At 38.9% G+C, this 23,871-nt stretch overlaps 1 protein-coding gene across 1 annotated transcript in view; it reads left to right on the plus strand.

The window, feature by feature from the left end:
- The first annotated feature begins 10,849 nt into the window (after positions 1-10,849).
- The window catches only part of LOC149084039 (uncharacterized), a 35,460-nt gene continuing 22,438 nt past the window's right edge, over positions 10,850-23,871 (plus strand). Inside the window, exons 1-10 of the mRNA XM_089235253.1 lie at positions 10,850-10,861; positions 11,687-11,711; positions 11,951-11,980; positions 13,027-13,065; positions 14,647-14,667; positions 14,798-14,851; positions 16,099-16,131; positions 16,279-16,326; positions 17,648-17,689; positions 21,090-21,164. Coding sequence (XP_089091379.1) covers positions 10,850-10,861; positions 11,687-11,711; positions 11,951-11,980; positions 13,027-13,065; positions 14,647-14,667; positions 14,798-14,851; positions 16,099-16,131; positions 16,279-16,326; positions 17,648-17,689; positions 21,090-21,164 — 379 coding nt within the window. The remainder of the gene's footprint in view (positions 10,862-11,686; positions 11,712-11,950; positions 11,981-13,026; positions 13,066-14,646; positions 14,668-14,797; positions 14,852-16,098; positions 16,132-16,278; positions 16,327-17,647; positions 17,690-21,089; positions 21,165-23,871) is intronic.

Raw genomic sequence — 23,871 nt, forward strand, 5'->3', positions numbered from 1 at the left:
ATGTTTCAAATATTCCAGGTATTCATAATAATTGGTATATATTCAGAAATATCATCTATTTCAGGTCACATAATTAAAAGCTATTCGTTATGCATGGTAAGATTAGGGAATAGAAATTAAGAGTTCTTAGAAATTTAAATTAATATTTCACATACCAGATCTGGTTGTAATGATAATCGGTTACAACTGTGAGAAGGCCAGAGAAGTGAAGATACGTAGAGGTGATACTAAGAAAAGTCCAGTGAGCCGGATGACTCCAAGTACGTCATACTTCTTGAGGAAAAACCCGTGTACGACGAGGTTCTTGTAGATCGTGGTCGAACCGTTGGGACATCATCTGGCTCGGAACCAGTGGACGGACCGCCTGGGTGTAGTCATCTCTTTCCATCGTGACGCGTATGGGTTCGCCGTACAACTCAACGTAATTCAGTCCACTAGAATTGGATGTTCACCCATTTCCCTATTTTATTTCCTGCCTTTACGGTAGCGTTAAGCCTGGTTTTACATTTTTGGATTATAGTACATCGTCTCAATTACCAGAGCCGAGGTAAAGACAACCTCGCTCGATCGCTGTTGGAACCAGAAGACTTGTATTTTTTTCTCTTTTTCTTTCTGCCCGTTCTTCGGAACAGGTTTTTCTTTACGCCAAAGCAGCCTCTTGTCGCAAAACAGCCATAGGTCGCAATGAATTTATTAAAGATAAATTTTGTTTTCATAGCCTTCAAATAACATTGAAACATACAGAAACTGATTATAATAACATATAAATTTCGGAAGAAAATTCCTTTATATTTATAAAAAATTATTTTTTTGCATTAAAAAATGAATGTTTGATCGCCGGGAAGGGGGGGGGGCACGAGCCCCCCCCGTGTACGTCTCTGATTCCACCAATATGCGTTAGGATTCAGAGGGGCAGAGTAGTGAAGTGAGTTAGCGGCCAAGTAAATCACCGTATTAGTGACAAAGTGATTGACCGTATGACTGGTCAAGTGAATAGTCTTATGAGTGTGACCATCTAACCACCCACCTGGCCACTCATGTGGTCACACATTTGGGAACTCATATAATCACTCACTCATATGACCACTCACTTGTTCACTCATACCGTCACTCACGCATTCACTTGTTCACTCATACCGTCACTCACGCATTCACTTGTTCACTCACACGGTCATTCATATGGTCACTCATACGGTCACTTACCCATTCACTTGTTCATTCATACGGTCACTTACCCATTCACTTGTTCATTCATACGGTCACTTACCCATGCACTTGTTCACTCACATAGTCATTCATATGGTCACTTACCTACTCACTTCGTCACTCACGCATTCACTTATTCACTTGCTCACCCACATTGTCATTCATAAGGTCACTCATGCGGTCACTTACCTACTTACTTCGTCACTCACACGGTCAGAGCAGGCAGAACCTCCGAGGGCGAAATGTCGAAGGCGAAATTTCCATAAGCATAAATTGCATGAGTAAAAGCCCTTGTAAATCTATGTGTAGATTCTTACAATTATACACTGCTGGCCACCCAAATTGCAACACCAAGAAAGACAAGAGATATCGCAACAATATTTATTTTGTAGATAACATGTTGACCAAGCATCAAATGATTAAATTTATAGACTTCTGTGAAGTGTGGTTCCTGCCAAAATCAGTAGCCAGAGTAGCCGCCATTGTTGGAGATCACCTCTGCCACACGCCTCGGCATTGATTCAAAGAGACTTTGGATGTGTTCTTGGGGTACAGCAGACCAAGCAGCTTCCACGCGTTGCCAAAGTTGATCTGGTGTGGCAGCTGGGGATGTAATCTGGGTCAATCGTTGAGCAACCATGGACCACATGTTTTCTATCGGCGAAAGATCCGGAGAGCGAGCTGGCCAGGGAAGCAATTCAATCTGGCGATTGACGAAGAACCTTTGGACAATGCGTGCCACGTGTGGTCGCGCATTATCCTGTTGAAATATGGCTGTGGGCAAGCCCCGAAGGTAAGGAAGGGCAACTGGCTCCAATACCTCGGAGATGTAGCGCTGGCTTTTTAAAGTACCGGCAATGCGTACTAGAGGAGTGCGAGAGTGATATCCAATACCGCCCCATACCATAATACCCGGTGCAGGACCAGTGTGGCGGTGCATAACGCAGCTGTTCAGCATCCTCTCTCCACGGTGTCTCCAGACTCGAATCCGACCATCGTGGTGTTGCAGACAGAAGCGTGACTCGTCAGTAAAGACAATTTCATTCCATTGTGCCGTCCACATCCTTCTTTCATCGCACCATTGGCGGCGGAGACGTCTGTGGTTCTGCGTCAAGGGTAGACGAAGCAATGGACGTCTTGCGGACAGACCACTCTGCTGTAAACGGCGTCGAATGGTACGCGCAGACACTGGATGATGCGGTACAGACTGAATGTGCTGTGCTATGGTTCGTGATGTGGCTGAGCGATCCGTCACTGCCATACGCACAATACGCCTGTCATCACGTGAAGTGGTGCATTGAGGTGGATGCGATCGAGCACGTCGGTCCGTCGTACCCTCCTGCATCCAACGATCACATATCCGCATTACAGTTGTTTGGTTTCGTCCAACACGACTACCGATTTCCCTGAAAGATAATCCACAATCTCGGTAGGCCACTATCCTTCCTCTGTCGAACTCGGATACTTGATCAAAAGATGATCGCTGTTTTCTACGAGGCATAATTGATCGTTTTTTTGAAAAAACCACAAGGAAAACACAATTGCCGTACTTCAAATCGTCGAAATCTCCAAGCCTTAAATAGCGCTTTGAAGTGGCGCCACAGGCGCGCGTGATGTGCGTCTGCGCTGAAATTCTAATCATTTGCATATCTCACCTCCGCTAATGCATGTTGTAAATTTCATATTATTTGCATGCTTCCTTCAGGGTGTTGCATTTACGGTGGCCAGCAGTGTATATAAATACCTCAGTATGAGTTGGTTGCCCGCGGGTTTTTTGGACAATTTCATTCTGACCCGCGGTATCCGAAAAGTTGAAGACCCCTGTGTTAACGTTAACACAAACGATGAAGTCATATCTCACAAACAAGAGCTCAGCTCATGAAAAAACACTAAAATCAAATTTGTTTTCACCACATGAAATTCACATAAATTATGTAAAAAAAAACACGGCACCGAATTGTGTTACCAAAATATGTTTCGAAGCAGAAATTTGAAATTTTATGAATAATTTTCTCTTTAGCGCCACCTGACGAATCTTTCGTGACTCCACCAGACAGTATGTATTCTTTTCTTTTCTTTTTTCAATTTTTTTAACTGTTTTTGAGGAAAAATTTGCTTCATGGCCGCGCGAACATTTTTCAGTTTTTTTATTCATTTTTCACAATTTCAGTTCCATTAATGAATGAGAATGCTCCACCAAACGGTATGTAAATAATTTACTCATGATAATACCCATCTGATTCTTTAATTGTTTTAAAGCAGGGAATGTTAATTTATGGTTCACGACCAAAACTTGGGTCGCAGGTTCTTCCGAGATCGGTCGTTGAAACAGGCACCCGGGGGTTCTTCAGCTATGGGTCATGACACAAACTTTATCCACCGGCGCTTGCTAGACGGGCAGTACAAGTCCACTTGTCGCCAGGGACTGTTGAGCTACGGGTCCCGACCAAAATTTGATTCGCTGGGGGTTTTTGAGACCGGTCGTACAAATGCACTCCCATCGAGGGATTCTTGAGCTATTGGTCACGACCCAAACCTGATTCGTTGGGGCTTCCTAGACGTGTCGTTCAAATCCACTAAGAGCCAGGTATTCTTGAGCTACGGGTCCCGACCAAAATTTGATTCGCTGGGGGCTTTTGAGACCGGTCGTACAAATGCACTCCCATCGAGGGATTCTTGAGCTATTCGTCACGACCCAAACATGATTAGTAGGGGCTTCCGAGACGTGTCGTTCAAATCCACTAAGAGCCAGGTATTCTTGAGCTACGGGTCCCGACCAAAATTTGATTCGCTGGGGGCTTTTGAGACCGGTCGTACAAATGCACTCCCATCGAGGGATTCTTGAGCTATTCGTCACGACCCAAACATGATTAGTAGGGGCTTCCGAGACGTGTCGTTCAAATCCACTGAGAGCCAGGTATTCTTGAGCTACGGGTCCCGACCAAAATTTGATTCGCTGGGGGTTTTTGAGACCGGTCGTACAAATGCATTCCCATCGAGGGATTCTTGAGCTATTCGTCACGACCCGAACCTGATTCATAGGGGCTTCCGAGACGTGTCGTTCAAATCCACTAAGAGCCAGGTATTCTTGAGCTACGGGTCCCGACCAAAATTTGATTCGCTGGGGGTTTTTGAGACCGGTCGTACAAATGCATTCCCATCGAGGGATTCTTGAGCTATTCGTCACGACCCGAACCTGATTCATAGGGGCTTCCGAGACGTGTCGTTCAAGTCCACTAAGAGCCAGGTATTCTTGAGCTACGGGTCCCGACCAAAATTTGATTCGCTGGGGGTTTTTGAGACCGGTCGTACAAATGCATTCCCATCGAGGGATTCTTGAGCTATTCGTCACGACCCAAACATGATTAGTAGGGGCTTCCGAGACGTGTCGTTCAAATCCACTAAGAGCCAGCTGAGCTGTGAGTCTGAACCAAAAATTGATTTGTTGGACTTTCTGGATTTGTCACGACCAAACCTTGACTCGTTGGGAACTTTCAAGATCTTCGAATCCACTAACAGAGTGATTCTGAGCTATTGGTCACGACCCAACCTTGATTTGCACTGGCTTCCGAGATGAGTCGTACAAATCCATTTACCGACAGGAATTCTGGAAATATTTGTCACGAACAAACAAACCTGATGGGTCGGGACTTTCGAATGTATATTTCTTTTTCTGTCTATTATTCGTTGAAAGAAAATTTTAATTCAAGGGGAACATTTTTTTTCGTTTTATTTAGTCATTTTTTTACAATTTCAGCTCCGAACGGTAAGTATATAATTTCTTTTATCCATCTGATTATTACATTTTTTAAAACGCTTTGTTTACTGTGGATGGATCCGATATGTATCCATCCGACGGATCCTTTATGGGTCCGATTAAAACTTGGGTAGCCGGTGCTTTCGGGATCGGTCGTTGAAATCCACTAACAGACGGGGAATTCATAAGTTATGGGTCACGACCCAAACCCATAAACAGCCAGGAATTCTAGAGATATGTGCCAGACTAAAACTTGATTGACCGGGGCTTGCCAGATGGGTAGTAGAAGAAGCCCACTTATAGCCAGGGACTCTTGAGCTATGAATCATGACCCAAACGTCCAACGAGGGAAGACGCGTGGTCCAGGACTTGGCATGGCCACGGTGGAGGGCTCACCCGAGCCAACAAGCTAACGAGAGAAACGTGGTTCAGGACCTGGCGCTTGGCAGCAGAGAACAACAAAAAGGGCTCAAGCTCAATAGAGCTACACAGACATCATAAGAGCTCATCGAAATAAACTGTATAATAGAAATATTTAAATATGTATATATATATTTTTTAAATAAAGTGTTTATATATTCATGTATTTTATATGCATAATAAAGCACCCGACACCGCCCAACCCCCTCATCCGGAGCAATGGCTAAAATTGACAATGGTCGATAGAGCCTGGGCGTTGCACGGTATGAAATGAAATGTCATTCCTAGGGCGAATTCTGGAGATATAAATCACGACTCAAACACTAGGGCTCCCGAAACAGATCGTAAAAATTCACTAACAGCTAGGGATTCTCGAGCTATGGGCCATGACCGAAACTTGATGGCACGGTTTTCCTAGATGGGCCGTACCAATTCACTTATAGCCGGGGATTCTGAAGCCATTGGTCATGACACAAACTTTATTTACAAGGACTTGTGAGATGGCTTCGTACACACATTCCATATATGATCTCATAAAATGCTCTTGTTTAGGTATCTTATTTCACCTCTTAAAGTTTGTCCCATGAATTTATAAATCACCATGTGTGTGAGAAAGACATCAATTACATGAACTAGAACCCCTACGCCACCTATCAAATAAAACAGTTACAATTATTAGATCCAAATTAGCGAACGGATTCTGGTTTAATGTACAGTTACAGTATGGAAAGAAATTCCATGATATTAGCTGATATTTTATAAGCAGTAATATTAGTAAAATTAAATAAAGTTTCTTTCAAAATTTTAGCAGTTGTTCTTGCATGATAAAACTATATTGGTACAACTTCCAGGGAATAGCTATTAATATTATTTACATTGTCACACAGACAGAATTTAATTTTCCTCGTCGCTGCCCAGCCCAAAGGGGCTGCCTGGCGACTTACAGACTGCTTTTGCTAGCTATGAAGGGGGTTATAGACAAGTTTGTGCGTGTTTGTGTAGATGTGAAGTGCTTGTAAGTTAATAGAAAAAAAACATACAGTCCGATAAATGCTACCATCAGAATAGTAAAATACACAAAGATCAGCCAAACTTCATCAAAATGTTACTCTATGCCATAGGTTCCCAACCTTTTTTGTCCCATCGCCCTTTTCTTCAGAAATTTTTTTCTCTCATGGCCCCCCAACGCAATCTAACCCATAGGATCCTATGTTATACCCATAGCTTCTACCGCCCCCCTGGAACATTCCATCGCCCCCCAGGGGGAGTTAACGCCCACGTTGGGAATCACTGCTCTATGCAATAGAGTTGATCAGTAAAATCAATAGTAGTAAAATATATATATATATATATATATTATGCGATAAATACAAGTATTATAACGGACACAAAAATGAAATCACTTATGTACAATTCACCAAAATGCTACATAATGCACTGAGAAAATAATAAAAAATAAATCTCTAACATACAAATGAAGTAATAGAAAAGCAAGTGTGTTAGCCGAAATTATACAAATTGGTGTAGTGCAAGATCAGTCATCCACAGTGTTACTCTATGCAATAGAGTTGATCGATAATTTCGATAGCAAGATAAAAGTACAAAAATATTATGATAGATCGACAAAGATTATACAGCTCAGTAATTCAGACTCCAACGCACCGTCCATGGCACGTGCAGCACGTTTTGAGGCCTGAGAAATGTTAGTCTTGGACATGGGTTGTAATCGACCAGCTGTCTCAGATGCTCGTATTCTGAGTTCCTCATCCTTTCGAAGTGATCCTCTGAGATTTGTTGGATGTAGCTGAGGATGTTTGGAATCTTTGGGTCTTTTCTAATGTCAGCCCCTCTGATGTGGTACAACTTCCAGAAAATAATCTCCATCCTATAAGATGGAGAACGTGTAACCTTATAACGTTCCGAACAAATATCGCAATTCTATGAGCAGAAAAAAAGGTCTGTGTAGGTGAAATAAAAGACAATGTGCCCTTAGTTGGAAAAGAAATTGAGTACACACTCTTTTTTTGGGATTAATTATTCAAAAAACATTTTTTGAGTTCTGTAGAGCAACCTCATCATCATCAAACGTTCCGCGGAACAGCCGCGTAACGATCAATTGTTCCACGAGAAACGTTACATTAGAAAATCTTGATATAAAGAGCTGATATATAGAGGTATACAGAAATGGGCAGTTGGAATATTTAAGAGCAGTAACAGTACCGCACAAGAGAGAGACTTCTAGTACAGTGTTGGATGAAAGAGGCATTTGTCGGAAGATGAAAAAGGAATCCAACAATGAATATATATGCTGCGGGGGATTCGACTAAAGAAAAGACAGTAACTAGAAAAATGTCGATGAAGAGTGAAAAGATCTATAACAAAAAAGAGAATGAACCTAACTTTTTCCATAAACCAGCTTCTCTAGACATAAGGTGGCACTTTTTGCAACTGCAAGAAAAGAGGTGTGTTGAGATGAATTAAGCATTGAATAATAAAGTGTTCAACATTTAGTGTCAGAAACTCTTGAGATATGGGTCGCGACCCAAACTTGATTCGCAGTGGCTACCGAAATGGGTCGTACAAATCAACTTGAAGTCAGGATTATTCAGTAATGTGCCACCAGCACGCATAATCCGCAGGGACTTCTTAGATGGATCTCACAAATCCACTTACAACAAGGGATTCATTAACTACGGTTTACGAATCAAACTTGAACAGAAGGGGCTTTCGAAATGATTCATACAAATTCACTTACAGCCAGGGACTCCTGAGCTATGGGTCATGTCAAGTAATACACCCTGTATAAATTATGAATGTTTTTGTATATACAATTTCATAGTATGATGGTGGTTTAGTAACCTTGAATATTTGTATGAGCTCATTATGGCATTTTTTACAATATATGTGTCGTGCATAGTAATGTTTATGTGTATCAACAATTATATAAAAAGGGAAATTTATATTATGTAAATAGCGTATATTATATAAATATATTATGTAACTATATGTGGATCAAATGTGTGGGTATTCAAATGTGATCGCTGCCACCCAGCACTGTGAACGGGGGCTGTGTTTGATTGTTCCAGCCGCACTTTTATAGTATGATAGTAATTTTGTAACCTTGAATATTTGTATGAGCTCATGGTGATATTTGTACCTAACACTACCTTCATAGTAATGTTTATGTGCATTCGCAATATAGTATAAAGAAGGGAAATTTTTGTAAAGAAAATAATGTATGCATGTAATTGAAATGTGAATGCCCAGCACTGTAAACGGAGGCTCTGTTTGATTGTTCCCGTCGCAGTGCGGGCTATGTGTGTATTCTGTGTGTGTATATATTGCATGTTCTGTAAGGGGAAGGGCGAGCAGAACTGCTCAGCGCTGTGGACGGAGGCTTTGTTTCTTCGTTTCCCGTCACAGTCGAGGCGCTGTATATATGTAATTTGTATGCATTGTGTATTTAGACCATTCTCAAATCTCTCCCACTTCAACATGCCAGCTTCTTTTTCTTCTTTCTTGCCCACAAGTCTTTTTCCACACTTCTTTCGAAATCTCAAGCTGTGGTCTCCGGCCCTTATGTGCCACTGGGCGCACGTGCAACTTTTCTCCCTAGTCATTGGATTCAGTCACCCATTTTTGGGGTTAAATATAAGTCAAATGGCTTATATGTTGCATTGAGTTGATGGCTGTCTTCATGGGGAGAACGACGCGAGTAATTTGAAACTTGCGAGCACGGGGCAATGGAAGCCACCACTATAAATCTTTACTAACGTTTCCGACACAACTCTGCCTCTTTTGAGGTAACGGAAGTAAGGTGCTTTGCATCAGTCCGGGTCTGTGAGCGGTTCTATCTATCTATCTATGGGTCATGTACCAAGCACCATTCTCAGGGACTTCCTCGATAAGTTGCACGAATCAACATGCAGTACGGAAATCTTGAGCTGTGAATCACGATTCGGAAATGCTTGCGAGATGCGTCGTTCAAACCCCTAACAGACAGGGATTCTTGAGCTGGAGCTGTCATCATCGAAAGATTAATCGAAGGGGATTCCCAAATTGGTCGTGCAATCCCATTTACTGCAATGGATTCTATACCTATTCAGCTATACGTCACGACCCAAATTTGATTTGCAGGGACTTTTGAATAGTTCGTGCAAATTCACTTACAGCCACAGATTCTTGAGATATGAGGTCACGACCCAAACTTTATGCGCAGGGGTGTCTAAAATAAGTCGTACAGATCCACTCAACAGCCAGGAGCTATGGATTACGAGCAAACCTGATTTGCGAGGGTAGTTATGTCTGGTTTCCTTCTCATCCATCTGATTTTGAAATCGGTTTTACGGCAAAAAACACTCACACAAACACTTTTAAAATTTATTAAAATCAGTTATTTATCCCAGCCACGTGAATGCGATTCACCAGAGAAAAAAATATGAATTAATAATTAATTAATTATTGATTAGTGAACAATTAATAATTCATTAATTTTTTTTTATATAAAGTAATTTACCTAATTTATTTTTCTTTCAGGGCAACCATTAGAACAACCTGGAGGTATAAGCAAGTGATTCTCTTTCACGTCTAATGAAAATTTATTTTTTGTTTTCAAAAGTAAAGTTTCAGTATAATTCAAATACAGTCGAGCTCACTTATACCGAAATCGGATATTGCGAAGTATCTTCCATAACGAGGCTTTTTTGAGTTCTAGTGAACCTGCAATATAAATACAAAAAATTGTCGCTCATAACGAATTGTCATATTTATGAATACCAGATATAACGGAGTTTTTGGAAAGAATTCAGTTTTTTTTTAACATTAATACGTCTTTTTAAACAATTTGATTTCATTGGGTACATCCATAAAATGTTGAGTAACGAAGCAATTTAGACCAGTGGGTTCGTAATCGGGGGTGCCCGGTGCCGGTTCTCCCTGATCGATCGTATAAATCTACTTACAGCTAGGGATTAGTTAACTAACGGCCTTGGACTCAAACCGGACTCGAAGAGGCTTATACACATGCAGAAGGGACTCTTGAGCTATGGGTCAGGATTCTAACTTCATTCGGAAAGGCTCGCGAGATGAGTCGTCCAAATCCCCAACAGCCAGGGATTCTTGAGCTATTTTGCTATGGTGACACCTCAAACTTGATTTCCCCCCTCTATGGGACCCAATCCAAACTTTATACGCAGGGGCTCCTAAAATGGGTCGTACAAATTCATTTACAGCCAGGGATTTATTGGGTTCACGAGCGAACCAGTTTCTCGAATAGGTACGCGCGTAATTTTTATATTGTTTTATAGGCAAATATTTTTAAATTTTATTAAGATATGAGTTACTAACCCCGGCCCGGCGAATATGAAACGCCATAGAGAAAAATTTAGTATAAATTAAATTAATAACTAATATAATTAATCATTAATATTTCAAATAAAAAGAAATTAATCAAATTTCTTTTTTAACATGATCGTGCAGGTAAGTGATTCTTTCTCTCGTACAATGAATTTTTCGTTTTTGTTTTTGAAAGTAGTTTCATTTCAAATCAAATACATTCGGGCCCGTTTATAACGAAATTGGATTTTGCGAAGTACCTTTCATATCGAAGTGATTTGATTTCTAGTGAACCTGATAAATCAAATTAAAAAAATATGAAAAATAGCGCTTGTTACGAATTGTCGTATTCATGAATATAATATTTTGACATGTTTGGCCTTCGCTTGCAGAAACGTGTCATGTGAAGTTTTCGCGTTGGAAAATAATTTCATTTTCATCAGAGAACGTACTTGTTTTCCATTTCGGTTGAGGAAAAATATATCATTAATATCTAAAATATGTTCGTTTCTAATTGCACTTTTTCGTGTTATTACCATGCCGTGCTCTTAGATTTGACACTGTTGTGAGCATCACCCAAGACAGACGTGAAAAAATTTAATCAAGTGACAAACAAACATTTATATGTTTCTACCGAAGTGCGACCAATTCGTGAAGTGGCCAGAAATTTCTGACCCATGTTCGATGTACTGATGAAGACGCTCCGGTAGACCCCAAATACATTTTTTTTAGTCGGCGTTTTTTAGTTGTGCGTCACTAGCAAGCCTGATTCACAGCAGCTTCCTAGATGGGTCGCGCCAATTCACTTAAGGCTCAATTACATTGGGTGAATTTACTAGCTATTTTCTGGCGAGTAAAGCTGAACACATAGTAAGACGGAGAGCAAAGCAACGAGGGCAGAAGAGATCCGAGCAGCCAAATCAAACACAATGATTCCAATGCACCTGCGGATTGTTGCGCGCACCGCAGCGGGGTGGGAACTCCGCGACAAGCGGTAAGAGCAACGCATTCAAGATATTTTGTTTTCGCTGCTCTGCTCGTTGGTGTGTAGTTTCGAAATAGCCCCGTCGAAGGACTTGTTTTTTTCACAGTCACAAACTTTATTCAATCAAATTCATTCGGAAACACAGTACGATATAATGTATAATGCGATATATCTAAACATATGCAAGTGTATCGATATAAATGGGTTGACAAAGGGTAATTATTTTATCAAGTTTATTTTTCTTTCAGGGACGCCATTAATAAGAAAACGACATACGAGTAAGTGCTTGTTTCTCTCGTCCCATGAATTCATTTTCACATATTTTTCATACTAAAGTTTAATTACAATTTTCAATTTAATTACAATACAATCGAGCTCGCTTATAACGAAATCGGACACAGGAAGTATCTCTTGTAACGAAGTTTTTCAGTTTTACTGGGCTGCAGTATCGAAAGCTAATATGAAGAGTACCGCTTATAACGAATTTTCGTATTAATGAATATCGGACATAAAGAAGTTTTCTGAAAGAATTTAATTTTTTGCTTTGAGAATACGCCTTTCAAGTCATCTGACTTCACCGAGTGCATTTGCAAAAAGCATTAGTAACGAAACAATTTAAAGCATTGGTTATTAACCAGGGGTGAGGGAAAGCATTTTTGGGAGCGCAAGATGAGAAATAAGAATTGCAGAATGTTGACAGTGATTATTCAAGGAAATTGAAATGATGATAAAACAGGAACTCCATCATTCTGAAAAAAAAAAAGAATCTTACCAATATTTTGACATTTTTTGGCATTCGATTTCAGGACTGGACCACGCGAAATTTGAGTTTCAAAAGTTTTTTTTCCGTTTTTGATTAGAGAGAGTAACTGTTTTCCATTTCGATTAAGGAATAATATCATTAATACTCAAAATACGTTTGTTTAACATTTGTGTACCCTTTTCGTGTTATTGTGATGCTGCTCTTAGATTTAATACTGTTGTGAGAATGACTCAAGGAAAACGTTAAAAAATTTAATCACAAGTGCCCCAAAAATATTTATATGTTACTGTCAAAGCCCGAAATGTGGTGCTACAGCAAGTCTGCAGTGATTTAAAATATATTCCGTGGGAGTAAAGAGTATAGAACACCGTCAGTTGGGTACGTAATTATTTTTGTCGGTCCCGTAAATTGTTTTTTCCCATTTACTTAAATTTGCCGGCCCGTAAATTCTTTGCCATGTTTATTTATTTTTACCTGTTCCGCAAATTATGTTTCCCATTTCCACCAGCCAGCAAATATAAAACTGTGTGTTTCCAATTATTTCCCCTTTTTCTTTTCCAGCCAGAGAAACTATTCGGAGTAGTACGGCTGCATTATTAGGTATGTGTGTATGTTGTTTGTTATTCATGATTTACTGAGTGTTACCCACGGCTTCGCTCGGTATTCGGCATCGCCGTGGATACGGTAATCTGAAAATTGCTTGGCGATGATTCCTTCATATAGCATTTGAACCCCCATTATGACCCTTGAAAAATCCCTCGTAAGCGAGTCTCCACATAACAAAATAAAATTACTGATTAAATTTCATATTTATAGCTTCAGCGATGATTGTCCCGTATAACTTTGAGCACCCTCATGAGACTCCGTAAGAAGAATTTGTTAACCAAATTTCATATTTATTGCTTCAGTGGTTTCGGTCTCGGTATGATTTCCCTATAAAACCTTCGAACCCCTTTATGACCCCACCTTATATACGGGCCAAATTTTCAGAAAACCTTCTTTAGTGGGTCTTGTGAAATATAAGATCTTGAAAAATATAAGATCATGAAAAATAAAACTAGTGACTAAATTTAGAAATTTCATTTTGTGGATGTTATGTCGAAACTAATATTTGGAAAGAAAGGTGGCTTGTGTCCTCTGGGAATCGAACCCGGGTCCCCTTGCACACCGGGCAAGTGCGCTAACCAATACACCAGAGACACAGATTTGAATTCCTTATAACACGCATTAGTAGCGTTAAGCGCTGAGTGGAGACAGCAGCCTCCCCTTAACTACAGCAATTTTCGCCCTAGTCGGCGTTTTTGTATTAAGACATGGGGCCGTTCAAGTATTACGTAAGCAAATTTTTAGCCACTTTTGACCCCCCCTCCCCCCTCCCCTGTAAGCAAAATTTCGTCATTAGCTCTGCCCCTCTGAATCCTAACTCATATTTTCATAAAGGGTGGTGGATGACGTAAGCATTATCCAAACCCCCCCTTCCCATCAAAAGTCAGCAAATTGGAACCCCCCCCCCCATAGATGATGACGTAATACTTGAATGACCCCATGGTATTTTTTTTATGCGAGGGACCCGGGTTCGATTCCCGGAGGAGACAAATCACTTTTCTTTCCAAACATTAGTTTCGGTATAACATCCGGAAAATTGAATTTCTCAGTATATTTCCGGCCGAAAAAAATACCATCTCTTAATAGTGACTAAATTTCATACTCACCGCTTCAGCGATTTCAGCTCAGCGATGATTGTCCCATATAACCTTCGAGCGCCCTCATGACAACTTTAGGGGTCGAATTGTGAAAAAAAAAAAAATCCTTCCCGCGGAGTGTTTATGTCATGAAATAAAATTGCTAACCAAATTTCATATTCATAGCTTCAGTGGTTTCGGCGAGCCATGATTTCTCCATATAACCTTTGAAACCCCCTTAGGGGGGGTCAAAGTTTGAAAACCCCTTTTTAGTGAGTCTCTACACCATGAAATATAACTAATGACCAAATGTATTTGTAGCTTCGGTGGTTTCGGCTCAGTCAGTCAATGAATCAGTCGGACAGGACATGCTATCATATGGTTACAGGTTTATACATGTACTAAAATACCCTGCTAGTGCATCAAAAATATATTTATTTATTCATTTTAATGCAACTTAGATGTTTTTTGCTGGTATTTATTTATTTATTTTTTGTAGCTAGTGCAACTTGCAGAAAAAGTATGTATATATTATTGATAATTGCACATTAATGTTTTGATTTAGAACAGACTAATATTTCACTTTTTTGGGATGAATCTCACGAGCAAGAATGTATATTTACATGCATTCAATTTTTTTCCCCCTTCAGGTATTTCTTTCTGGGGCTTATGTGAAAAGTGTTTGGATCGGATTGACGAATTTAGTGAGTTTATATTGTTAATATTGTCATTGCTTTCCAGATCCTTAATCCATTATTTGTCATTGCCCCTTTTTTTGGGACGCTTGTTTTCATTCCTAATTAAGCAGTGGAATTTTTAGCTTTGACTATTGTACCTAAATTTTTTAAACTGACTGCTGTAAACGTTACAAACTCAATAAAAATATTCTAAAATTTTACGTAAATAATGGTTATTTAATTAGTAATTGATAATTTCAGTTTAATAAAACGTTTTTCCAAATAGTTTTCCCTCATATTATTCTATTCATATTACCATTTTTATGTAATTTGTTTTTTGAAAAATTTACACAATAGACTTTTGGCATATAATGGGTCAATCTAAGTCGAAAGAATCGCTCTAAAAACGAAAAAAAAAATCCCATCCTCACAAATACAAGTGGGCAATGTAATGTAATGTAATATAACATAATATAAAAGGCCTATATATATATACATATATATATAGGCGTTTCTGAAGGGTGGCTATGCCTGATTGCATTAAAAATATCATCGCTTGTTCCCCGACGCCTGCCGAAAAACATGTTGGACGAAAAATGACAATGGAAAAAATATGTTGAAGAAATACAATACTAGAAAAAATGTATACAGAGCTTCAGATTATAAGCAAAATGAAGCATGAGAAAAATATATACAAAGTTACAAGGATACAAAAATTATAGGGAATATTTTATAGAGATCACAAAGAAATGTCAAAAAATAAATTAAAAATACCGCACAATACCACTCACAGATACCGCATGTTGATTGGATGTGGGGGGCCATAGAAATCGCCAATTTTTCTGAACCCGATCATTTCTTTTCTGCACAACCATGATACTGCCACATGAAAAGCGGAATATTTTTCTCTGAATATTCCGAGTGGGAATGTACTACTTGCTGGCGTCACGAGCAGCATGCGGAGGTCTTCTATCTCTAGGAGGTGCTGGTGGTGCTCGGTTTAGGAGAAAGAAAGAAAGAAAAGGGTCGTTTTGAGCGGCCCATCCCAGAATACCCTGCAACCTAAAATTAGGTCGCGACACATGGGTTAAGAACCCTTGATCTACACACACACACCAGAAAAGTTCTGGGTCGATCCCCGTATTATGAAATAAAGCCAATAAAATTTCCGTATACAGCGTATCGATGTATTGGAATATAGTAGCGCTGTGAAATTTTTTGAATATTTCTCAATCTATTTATTTATGAAAAAAAACCGTGATCTCTTTACACAGGGGAGTTCAAGAACAACTGCACTTGCTGCAATCGTGAGTATGATCGATCGGTCGGATCAGTGTACGTGTTTTAGTTGACTATATTTTGCATGGAACTATGGGTATTCGTGATACCTAAGCTGCGATTTATTGTGGACTTGATAATATTTCCTCAAATAACCTGACATTATTTTATCGCAGTTGAACAGTGTCCTCGGTGTCAACCTTGTCGGAATTGCTTCGTGATTGGTAAGAGGTCGCCAATTTATTTTTAGATTTATATATTCAACACGCGCCACTCAATTTCAACACGAAATGTCCCTTTAGTGAGGGACATTTCCAGGTTGTGTCACTGGGGAGTTTTTCTCTAATAGGGTCAGTAATACAGTGGATCCCGTTTATAAAGTTTTTCAAAAAACCGTCATAAAAAAATAAAACGTTTTAAACGGGAAATCTTAATGAAGAATTAGAATTAGGACCCCGAAAGTCCAAGTGCTAAGCGGGGAAACGTTCTGAGTGTGGACGTTATAAGCGGGATCGACTGCAAATAAATCCGTGGGTCGTGAATTCTAACGCAATATGGATACGTTTGAAAAGAAGTACTATTGGAAACGGTGAGAAAATCGAGAAGCTATCAACACACAGATTTTTAAGACAACCATAATCGCTTTTATGGGCAATAACCGTAATACAGGCTGTACCAAATGAACGTGCTCACTTAAAATCTGAACATTAATTTCGTACTCATAAAAAAAATGGAGAAATCAACTTTTTATACAGTTCCCCCATGTAATCAAAAACTCAATTAGAAAGTTTTTCGCCCTGTCTCTCCTGATGCCAAAATAATTCTACGTTTAAAAGTGCAATATCCACTGAGATATTCAAATTCGAAAAAGAAGGAGGAATGATGTAGGGGGAAACAAACAGCGTTATATGTGGGTAAAACGGGTTTTCCGCATTTAACGCTGTTTTTTCCCGTTTATCGAATTCTAATATCGATTTTTAGATGGACGAAGATGCGTCCGGAATCGCTAGTCAGACTGAATCTGCTTTCATCCGTAAAGAGTACTCGACTTCAATTTTTCAGCTTCCCCCTTAATTTTTGCATACCAGTGTATCAAGGAAACAGTTATTTTCCGGATATTATGCTGAGGTGAGCTCGGAAAGAAAAGTCATCACGTCCCGGCGGAGACGTGATGACTTATCTTTCCGAGCTCACCTCAGCATAATATCCGGAAAATAACTGTTTCCTTGATATCTCTGGCTGAGAAAAAAGCCATCTATATCTCTCTAATACCAGTGTATGTTTGTGAAGTCAACTGTTGCAGAAATATCCGCGGTGCAAACAATTTGGGACAGTTTGTATAGTATTAATTATGTTTTTTTTTTTTCTTTCGTGGATATATGCTCTTATATTCGGTTGCTATATTTTGGCAGTGTTTGACATTTATACGTTTCAGGGGAATTTTTCCCAGCCACCTCGTTGAGAAATTTACCGGTTATTTGCTTTTGTATCATCATTATCAGCCATCGTGATTTTTCTTTATTTCGTTTCTTTTGTTTGTTATAGTCACCGAAGTTGAAGAACCTTGGACATTAACGCATGAAGTTTGTAAGACATTTTTCGAAATTATATGAAAATTATTTTAAATTTATACTTATGATATGCAAATTAACATGATTCTGTTACTTAATGTTCGGGAAAAAAGGAAAAAATTGTAATTTTCCAAACTATTTTTTCTTCATACGGTTAATATAAATCAGTGGATCATTATTGGAGGTGCATGAATCCTAAATTTCCACGACCTAATTGTAGAATTATCTGGAAATACTAGCTATAATACCCGGCGTTGCCCGGGTTTTCTTTAATGAGGCTTTTTCGATCACGTGATATCTCCCTCTTTCTTTGAGGGACATGCAAACCGTGTCTAAAGTTAACCAATATGGCGACTTCCTGCGCGACTCATGAACTAAACAAATTTAGATTTAAAGAAACATGGAAATGAATATAGTTCCCCCCCCCTTTTTTTTTGATGGGCGCTAGGTATTTCGATTCCCTCCCTCCTTGAATTTCAAGTTATCCATCTGCCTGTTTCAGCTTCCAAAAATTCTTAATTATAAAGCTGTGGAATTTTTTCGATGTACTTTTTACGGTCCCATAATTAATTTTAAAGCAACCTAAACTATATGAATTTATGCAGTTACGCGGGGACATTAATTTTCATGCTTGAGAAGATATAAATAAAAAGTTGAAATCAATGTGTTATTGCATTGATATCCAACTCGAAAGTAGGTCCGGCTAATTACTTCATGTTTAATCTCCTGGACTTCGTATAGGCATATATCTCTAAGCGAACTCAATATTTCAAAAATCGAGAATTCAATGCAATTTTTAAAATTATTGATGTGGCAGAAAACTCCACTAAATTTCCTCATTTCTACAGTAAAACCGGCAATTTTAACACTGATTTCTATGAGAATTCCTCCTTTTCCCAACCCTCAAAGCGATGCTGATGATGATTATCACGTCTATTCAAAAAGCCTCATTATTGGGGGTATTGAAAATGTGGCAAACCATTATAAAGGCATAAACTTTTGTACATATACGTACAGCATTGAAGAAATGACAAACCATTGTAAAGGCATATACACGTCCTAAACGCATTGCTAGGGAACCACGATAACCAAAGTAAACGTTCGGAAAGTGATTGTTGAGGCCCAGAAACCATTGTTGCCTTACGGCTTTTTGCCCATTTGGGGCATTTGCCCTGCTCTGACGAAATTTTAAAGTAGCCTATCGTTCAAGTCGGGTTCGATTTGGTATATATGCAAAATTTGCCAACGATTGATACAAATTGTAGATTTGTATAGAGAACATACACAGACAGACAGAAAATCGTATTTACGTCCGGGAATCGTATTTACGTCGTTGTAGACTGTGCAATGATATCAGCGGCTGCCACTTCCAACAACTCTTTTAATAATTAATCAAATAAATCTTTTTGTAGTTACTGTTATACTTTTTTGTCGTTCCAGCGTGACGTCGAAACCTGCATGCGTTTTTCGCGATTTTAACCCTTTCAACGTGGTTTGCGACACCATGTTCCATTGCGATTTTTGTTCCTCTTGATGTCTACTATCAACCCTCTGAGTTTGGCGATCCTTTAACAGAACACCCTGCATGTGTAAAATTTTGCGACGATCGATCAAAAATTGTAGATTTGTATAGAGAACATAAGACACACAGACAGAAAATCAATTTTATATATATATGATTTGACAGAAATTGTAGCTGTGATGACTTCTTTATAAGAGTACTAACTATAATACCCGGCGTTGCCCGGGTTTTCTTCAATGAGACTTTTTGTATCACGTGATATCTCCCTCTTTCTTTGAGGGACGCACAAACTGCGTCCAAGTGAACCAATATGGCGCTTTCCTGCGCGACTCGAAATAAACAAATCTAGATTTAAAGAAATGTAGGAATGGAAACGTTTTTTTCCTTTTTTTCAAGGGGCTCTAGGTCTTTCGATACCCCACGAACTTCAAGTTATCCATCTCTGCTTATTTCCCCTTTCAAAAATGCTTAATTAAAGCCGTGGAATTTTTTCGATGTACTTTTTATGGGCCCATAACTAATTTTAAAGCAACCTAAACTATATGAATTTATGCAGTTCAATATTAAAAGACAATACAGCCACATTTTCATTTTCGAGCTTGAAAAGATAGAAATAAAAAGTAGAAATCAATGTTATTGCACGAATATCCAACTTTTATTATTATTAATTATTATTAATCATATTAGTTAATATTATATTAATTAATATTACTTCATATTTAATTTTCTGGGCTTCTCGTATCTCTAAGACCGGGATTACACTATAAAAGTTTCATAGAAGTTCATTTATAAAACTTGAAAAATGTAACCGCGATAAAGTTACACTGGTTTTATTCGGACAAATGCAACCAACGCTCCTACTGGTTGCATTTTTGCAAGTTTTATAAAAGAAATTTTACGAAATTTTTATAGTGTAATTCCGGCCTAAACGAACTCAATATTTCAAAAATCTAGAATTCTATTCAATTTTTTAAAATTATTGATGTGGCGGGAATCCCTACTGAATTTCCGTATTTATTAACACTGATTTTTCTATGGGGGTCAATCATCCTTTGCCTAACACTCAAAGTCATGCTGATGATGGCGTCTATTTAAAAAGCTCTCATTACTGGGAGGATTGAAAAAAGTGGCAAACCATTATAAAGGCATAAACTATTATACATATAGGCTACTGACAGCGTTAAAGAAGTGACAAACCATTGTAAAGGAATATGCACGTCTGAATCCCATTGCAAGGAAACCACGGTAACCAAAGTAAACGTTCAGAAAGTGATTGTTAAGGCCCAAGAAACATTGTTGCCAGATAGTTTTTTTTGCCCATTTCTGGTATTTGTACTGCTTTGACGAACTTTTAAAGTATCGTTTAAGGCCGGTATTACACTATAAAAGTTTGATAAAAGTCCTTTTATAAAACTTGAAAAATGCAGCCAATAAGGTCACCGTGCATTTCTAGAATGTTGCCGATAACTTGTATATTAGTTAGATTTTTCAAGTTTTATAAAAGGGATTTTATCAAACTTTTATAGTGTAATACCGGCCTAAGTCGGGTCCCATTTGGTATACGCGCGAAATTTGGTGACGATCGATCTAAAATTGTAGATTTGTATGGAGAACACACACAATTAATCAATTTTATATGTATAGGTAATACGATGTTCTGGTTCTGGATTGCAAAGTCCAGTAGATGACATTGCTATCGATTCACATTTTCTATTACTGGATAGAATGTCCTGCATTGTTCAAAAACATTCTTGCTGTAAATAACTGTAGTTTCTGTTGCTTTAAATGGGGAAGTATGGCATATGGTATACACCAAGGAGAGGGTTCACGACTAAAAGTATTTGAGGACAACTGAGATATAAATAATAACATGGTTATAATCCTGTTTTCACAGATCCCACGTGTCCTCCATGTCCAACTTGTCCAACATGCTCAACGTCTTCAAGACTCTCTCCAAGGTCTCCTCCACGTAAGAGAGCATTATTTTGATAACTTGTGTATCATATTTTTCTTTTCAAACTAAAAGTTTTTTTTAATACAGTAAAACCTCTCTTAACGGGCATCCCTCAGATCCGGTCACCCCTCTTTTGTGGTGAAAAATAATAATTTCCCCTTGTATAATAAACGTATGCATTTCAATTCCCTCATTAACCTGGTCACCCCTCTATTACGGTCGAATTTTTTTGTCCCGCCGGTGTCCGCAAAACAGAGGTTTTACTGTAATTGCTGCTTTAAAAATTGATTGGAACTATAATTAATATAAATATTAAGTACAGTGTGTGCAAATGTTCATGACAAATTTAAATTTTATTGTAAAACGAACTAGTTGACAGAAAAAAGCTTTTATTTTTATAATTTTGAAGTTTGTCAATTTATATTTTTACATTTTGTGGTATTTATAAGAAAATGTCTTTTAGTTTCACTCATGAATGTGTGTGTAACATTTGTATTTAGTTAACATTAAACATAAGAATCGCAGAAGCGATTGGTATCCACAGCAATGGTTCCCAACCTTTCGCGCTTCAAGTACCTTTGTGTGAATGTGGAGGAAGGATGCGTATCCCCCCACTAGATATGTGTGTGTGCGCGTAAGCTAAAATTTACGTGGTTGATGGTTACGCACCCCCATAGAGGGCACATATCTGTTGCGTACCCATAGAAATGCGTTTTAAGTGCACGTGACCTTTGAAATGTGTTTTAGGTGCACGTGCTTCATGAAAGGTGTTTTAGGTGCACGTGACCTTTGAAATGTGTTTTAGGTGCACGTGCTTCATGAAAGGTGTTTTAGGTGCACGTGCCCCATGAAATGTGTTCAGAATGCGCGTACACTATGAAATGCATTAAAAATGCGCGTTTTCAAGAATGAATGCGCGTTCACAGTGGAATTGTGTTCAAGATGCGCATACACTATGAAAAGCATACAAGATTCATGTTCATTGTGGAAACGCGTTCAAGATACGCATATACACTATGAAATGAAATCACTGTGCACATACTCTTTGAAATGTGTTCAAGGTCCACATGCCATTTTAAATTTACAGCAGCCTTGAGTATCCCCAGAAAAATAATCCGTGTGAGGCTAATTATACAAATGTTTAGCTGATTTGCTAGCCGAATGCGTGAGAGAACATTGTGTTTACCGTAAAATATGCGTATCTTTTGAAATGAGCAAGCATATTTATCATTTCTAAAAATGCACAGGAGGCTTGCTTACTACTAGAAATGCGTGAGTATACCTTGAAGTGTATAGAAAACTTGTGTGCTACAATGCACCACAGAGACTTGCCTACAATACTACTTCAACTCCAGTCATATCATCATACAACAATTTACTTACCGAATGAGTTGAGCTGGAAATGAAGGCGCCATCTATCTGTGTGGTCGCCTCCTGCTTGTTAGGGTCAGGTTATATGTGTGTTTTCTCAGGATCGAACCTGTGAACCTGATGGCAATCTTCTTGGTGGTAAACGAGCAGAGGGTGCTACGATAAACTTGCTCCTCCTTCTATAGAAAATAAGTGGAAGGCTTGCGTATTCCTATAGATATGCGTACTTTTTTACATATTGCAATTCCTCAAAGATGGCGGATGAGTCCGCCTGGGGTTTCAAGCAGCTCTAATAACATGCATGTATCAGGTGGTCGTTATATTGAAAGAAAAACATATGGGATATCCCATATATGAAAACATTTCGGACACATCTTACCGGTCGTTTCAATGTAATGGTCGCTATAACGTGAGGTAATTATAGCGAGCCGTCGACTGTATAACCTAAATCATTGCTTCCCAACCATCAAGCCGCGACTAGGTACCAAACCTGACATTAGTGATCCTAAACCGTTAAGTACAATAAAACATGAATCATTTGCAGTTAAAACAGTTTTCGATCAAATTTGCATGAATTGGCAGGCCATTTAGTGAATCTGTGCCAATGTCCAGAAATTGGCAATGACGAATTCTTTTATGATTTCATGCCAGATATAATCCACCGATCACGAGAAGAACGTCGCCTACGTCACGCGTCGGACGATTCTATTATTTCATTTTAGGTAAAGCTACTGCCTACATCGAGAATAGCGCATTAGCAACGGCGTTATCCCGTTTGGCGGCTTTAGCGCTATTTTTGCCTTCTAGAAATTTCACTGAAAGCGCCACGGCAGTGCACTCGATAGCGGTGTCTTCGCAGTGGTTTTGTTACGTAAACACCGGCTGTTCGGCAGTGCCGTCTTAAGGCATTGGGCTCACCCAGGCGCGGCCCAAGGCCTCAAGAGAGGGGACATCACAAAAATAAGATCTGGTAGAAATTTTCCAGAATTTTCGTGGTAGGGCCTCAGAAAAATCACATGGATACTGTAAAGTCACTATGGAAGGCCGGCGAGTATATATTTTCCGGTGAGAGAATATTTTAGTTCAAAATATTACATTCAAATTTTTAAAATTTAAAAATTTAAATTTACTTCCACAATTTATAACAACAATTTTCGGGTACATCTTTTAACAAACGCCAACACAAAGCTCGGTTCAATGAAAGCGTGAAGAATACCAGCACACAGAGAGAACCAATTTTTTGCGCCAAGACAGCCTTTACTAGCAACCCGGGATAATTTTTTTTTCTTCCCCCCGCGCCGGGGGAGGGTGGGTGGGGAATGGACCCTCTCCAGACAGGGGCGTTCGCATA

Source organism: Pholcus phalangioides, unplaced genomic scaffold (genome assembly GCF_987345545.1).
Source record: "Pholcus phalangioides strain wild (caught in Gottingen) unplaced genomic scaffold, Ppha-v1.0 ptg000008l_1, whole genome shotgun sequence".
NCBI classification, from domain to species: domain Eukaryota; kingdom Metazoa; phylum Arthropoda; class Arachnida; order Araneae; family Pholcidae; genus Pholcus; species Pholcus phalangioides.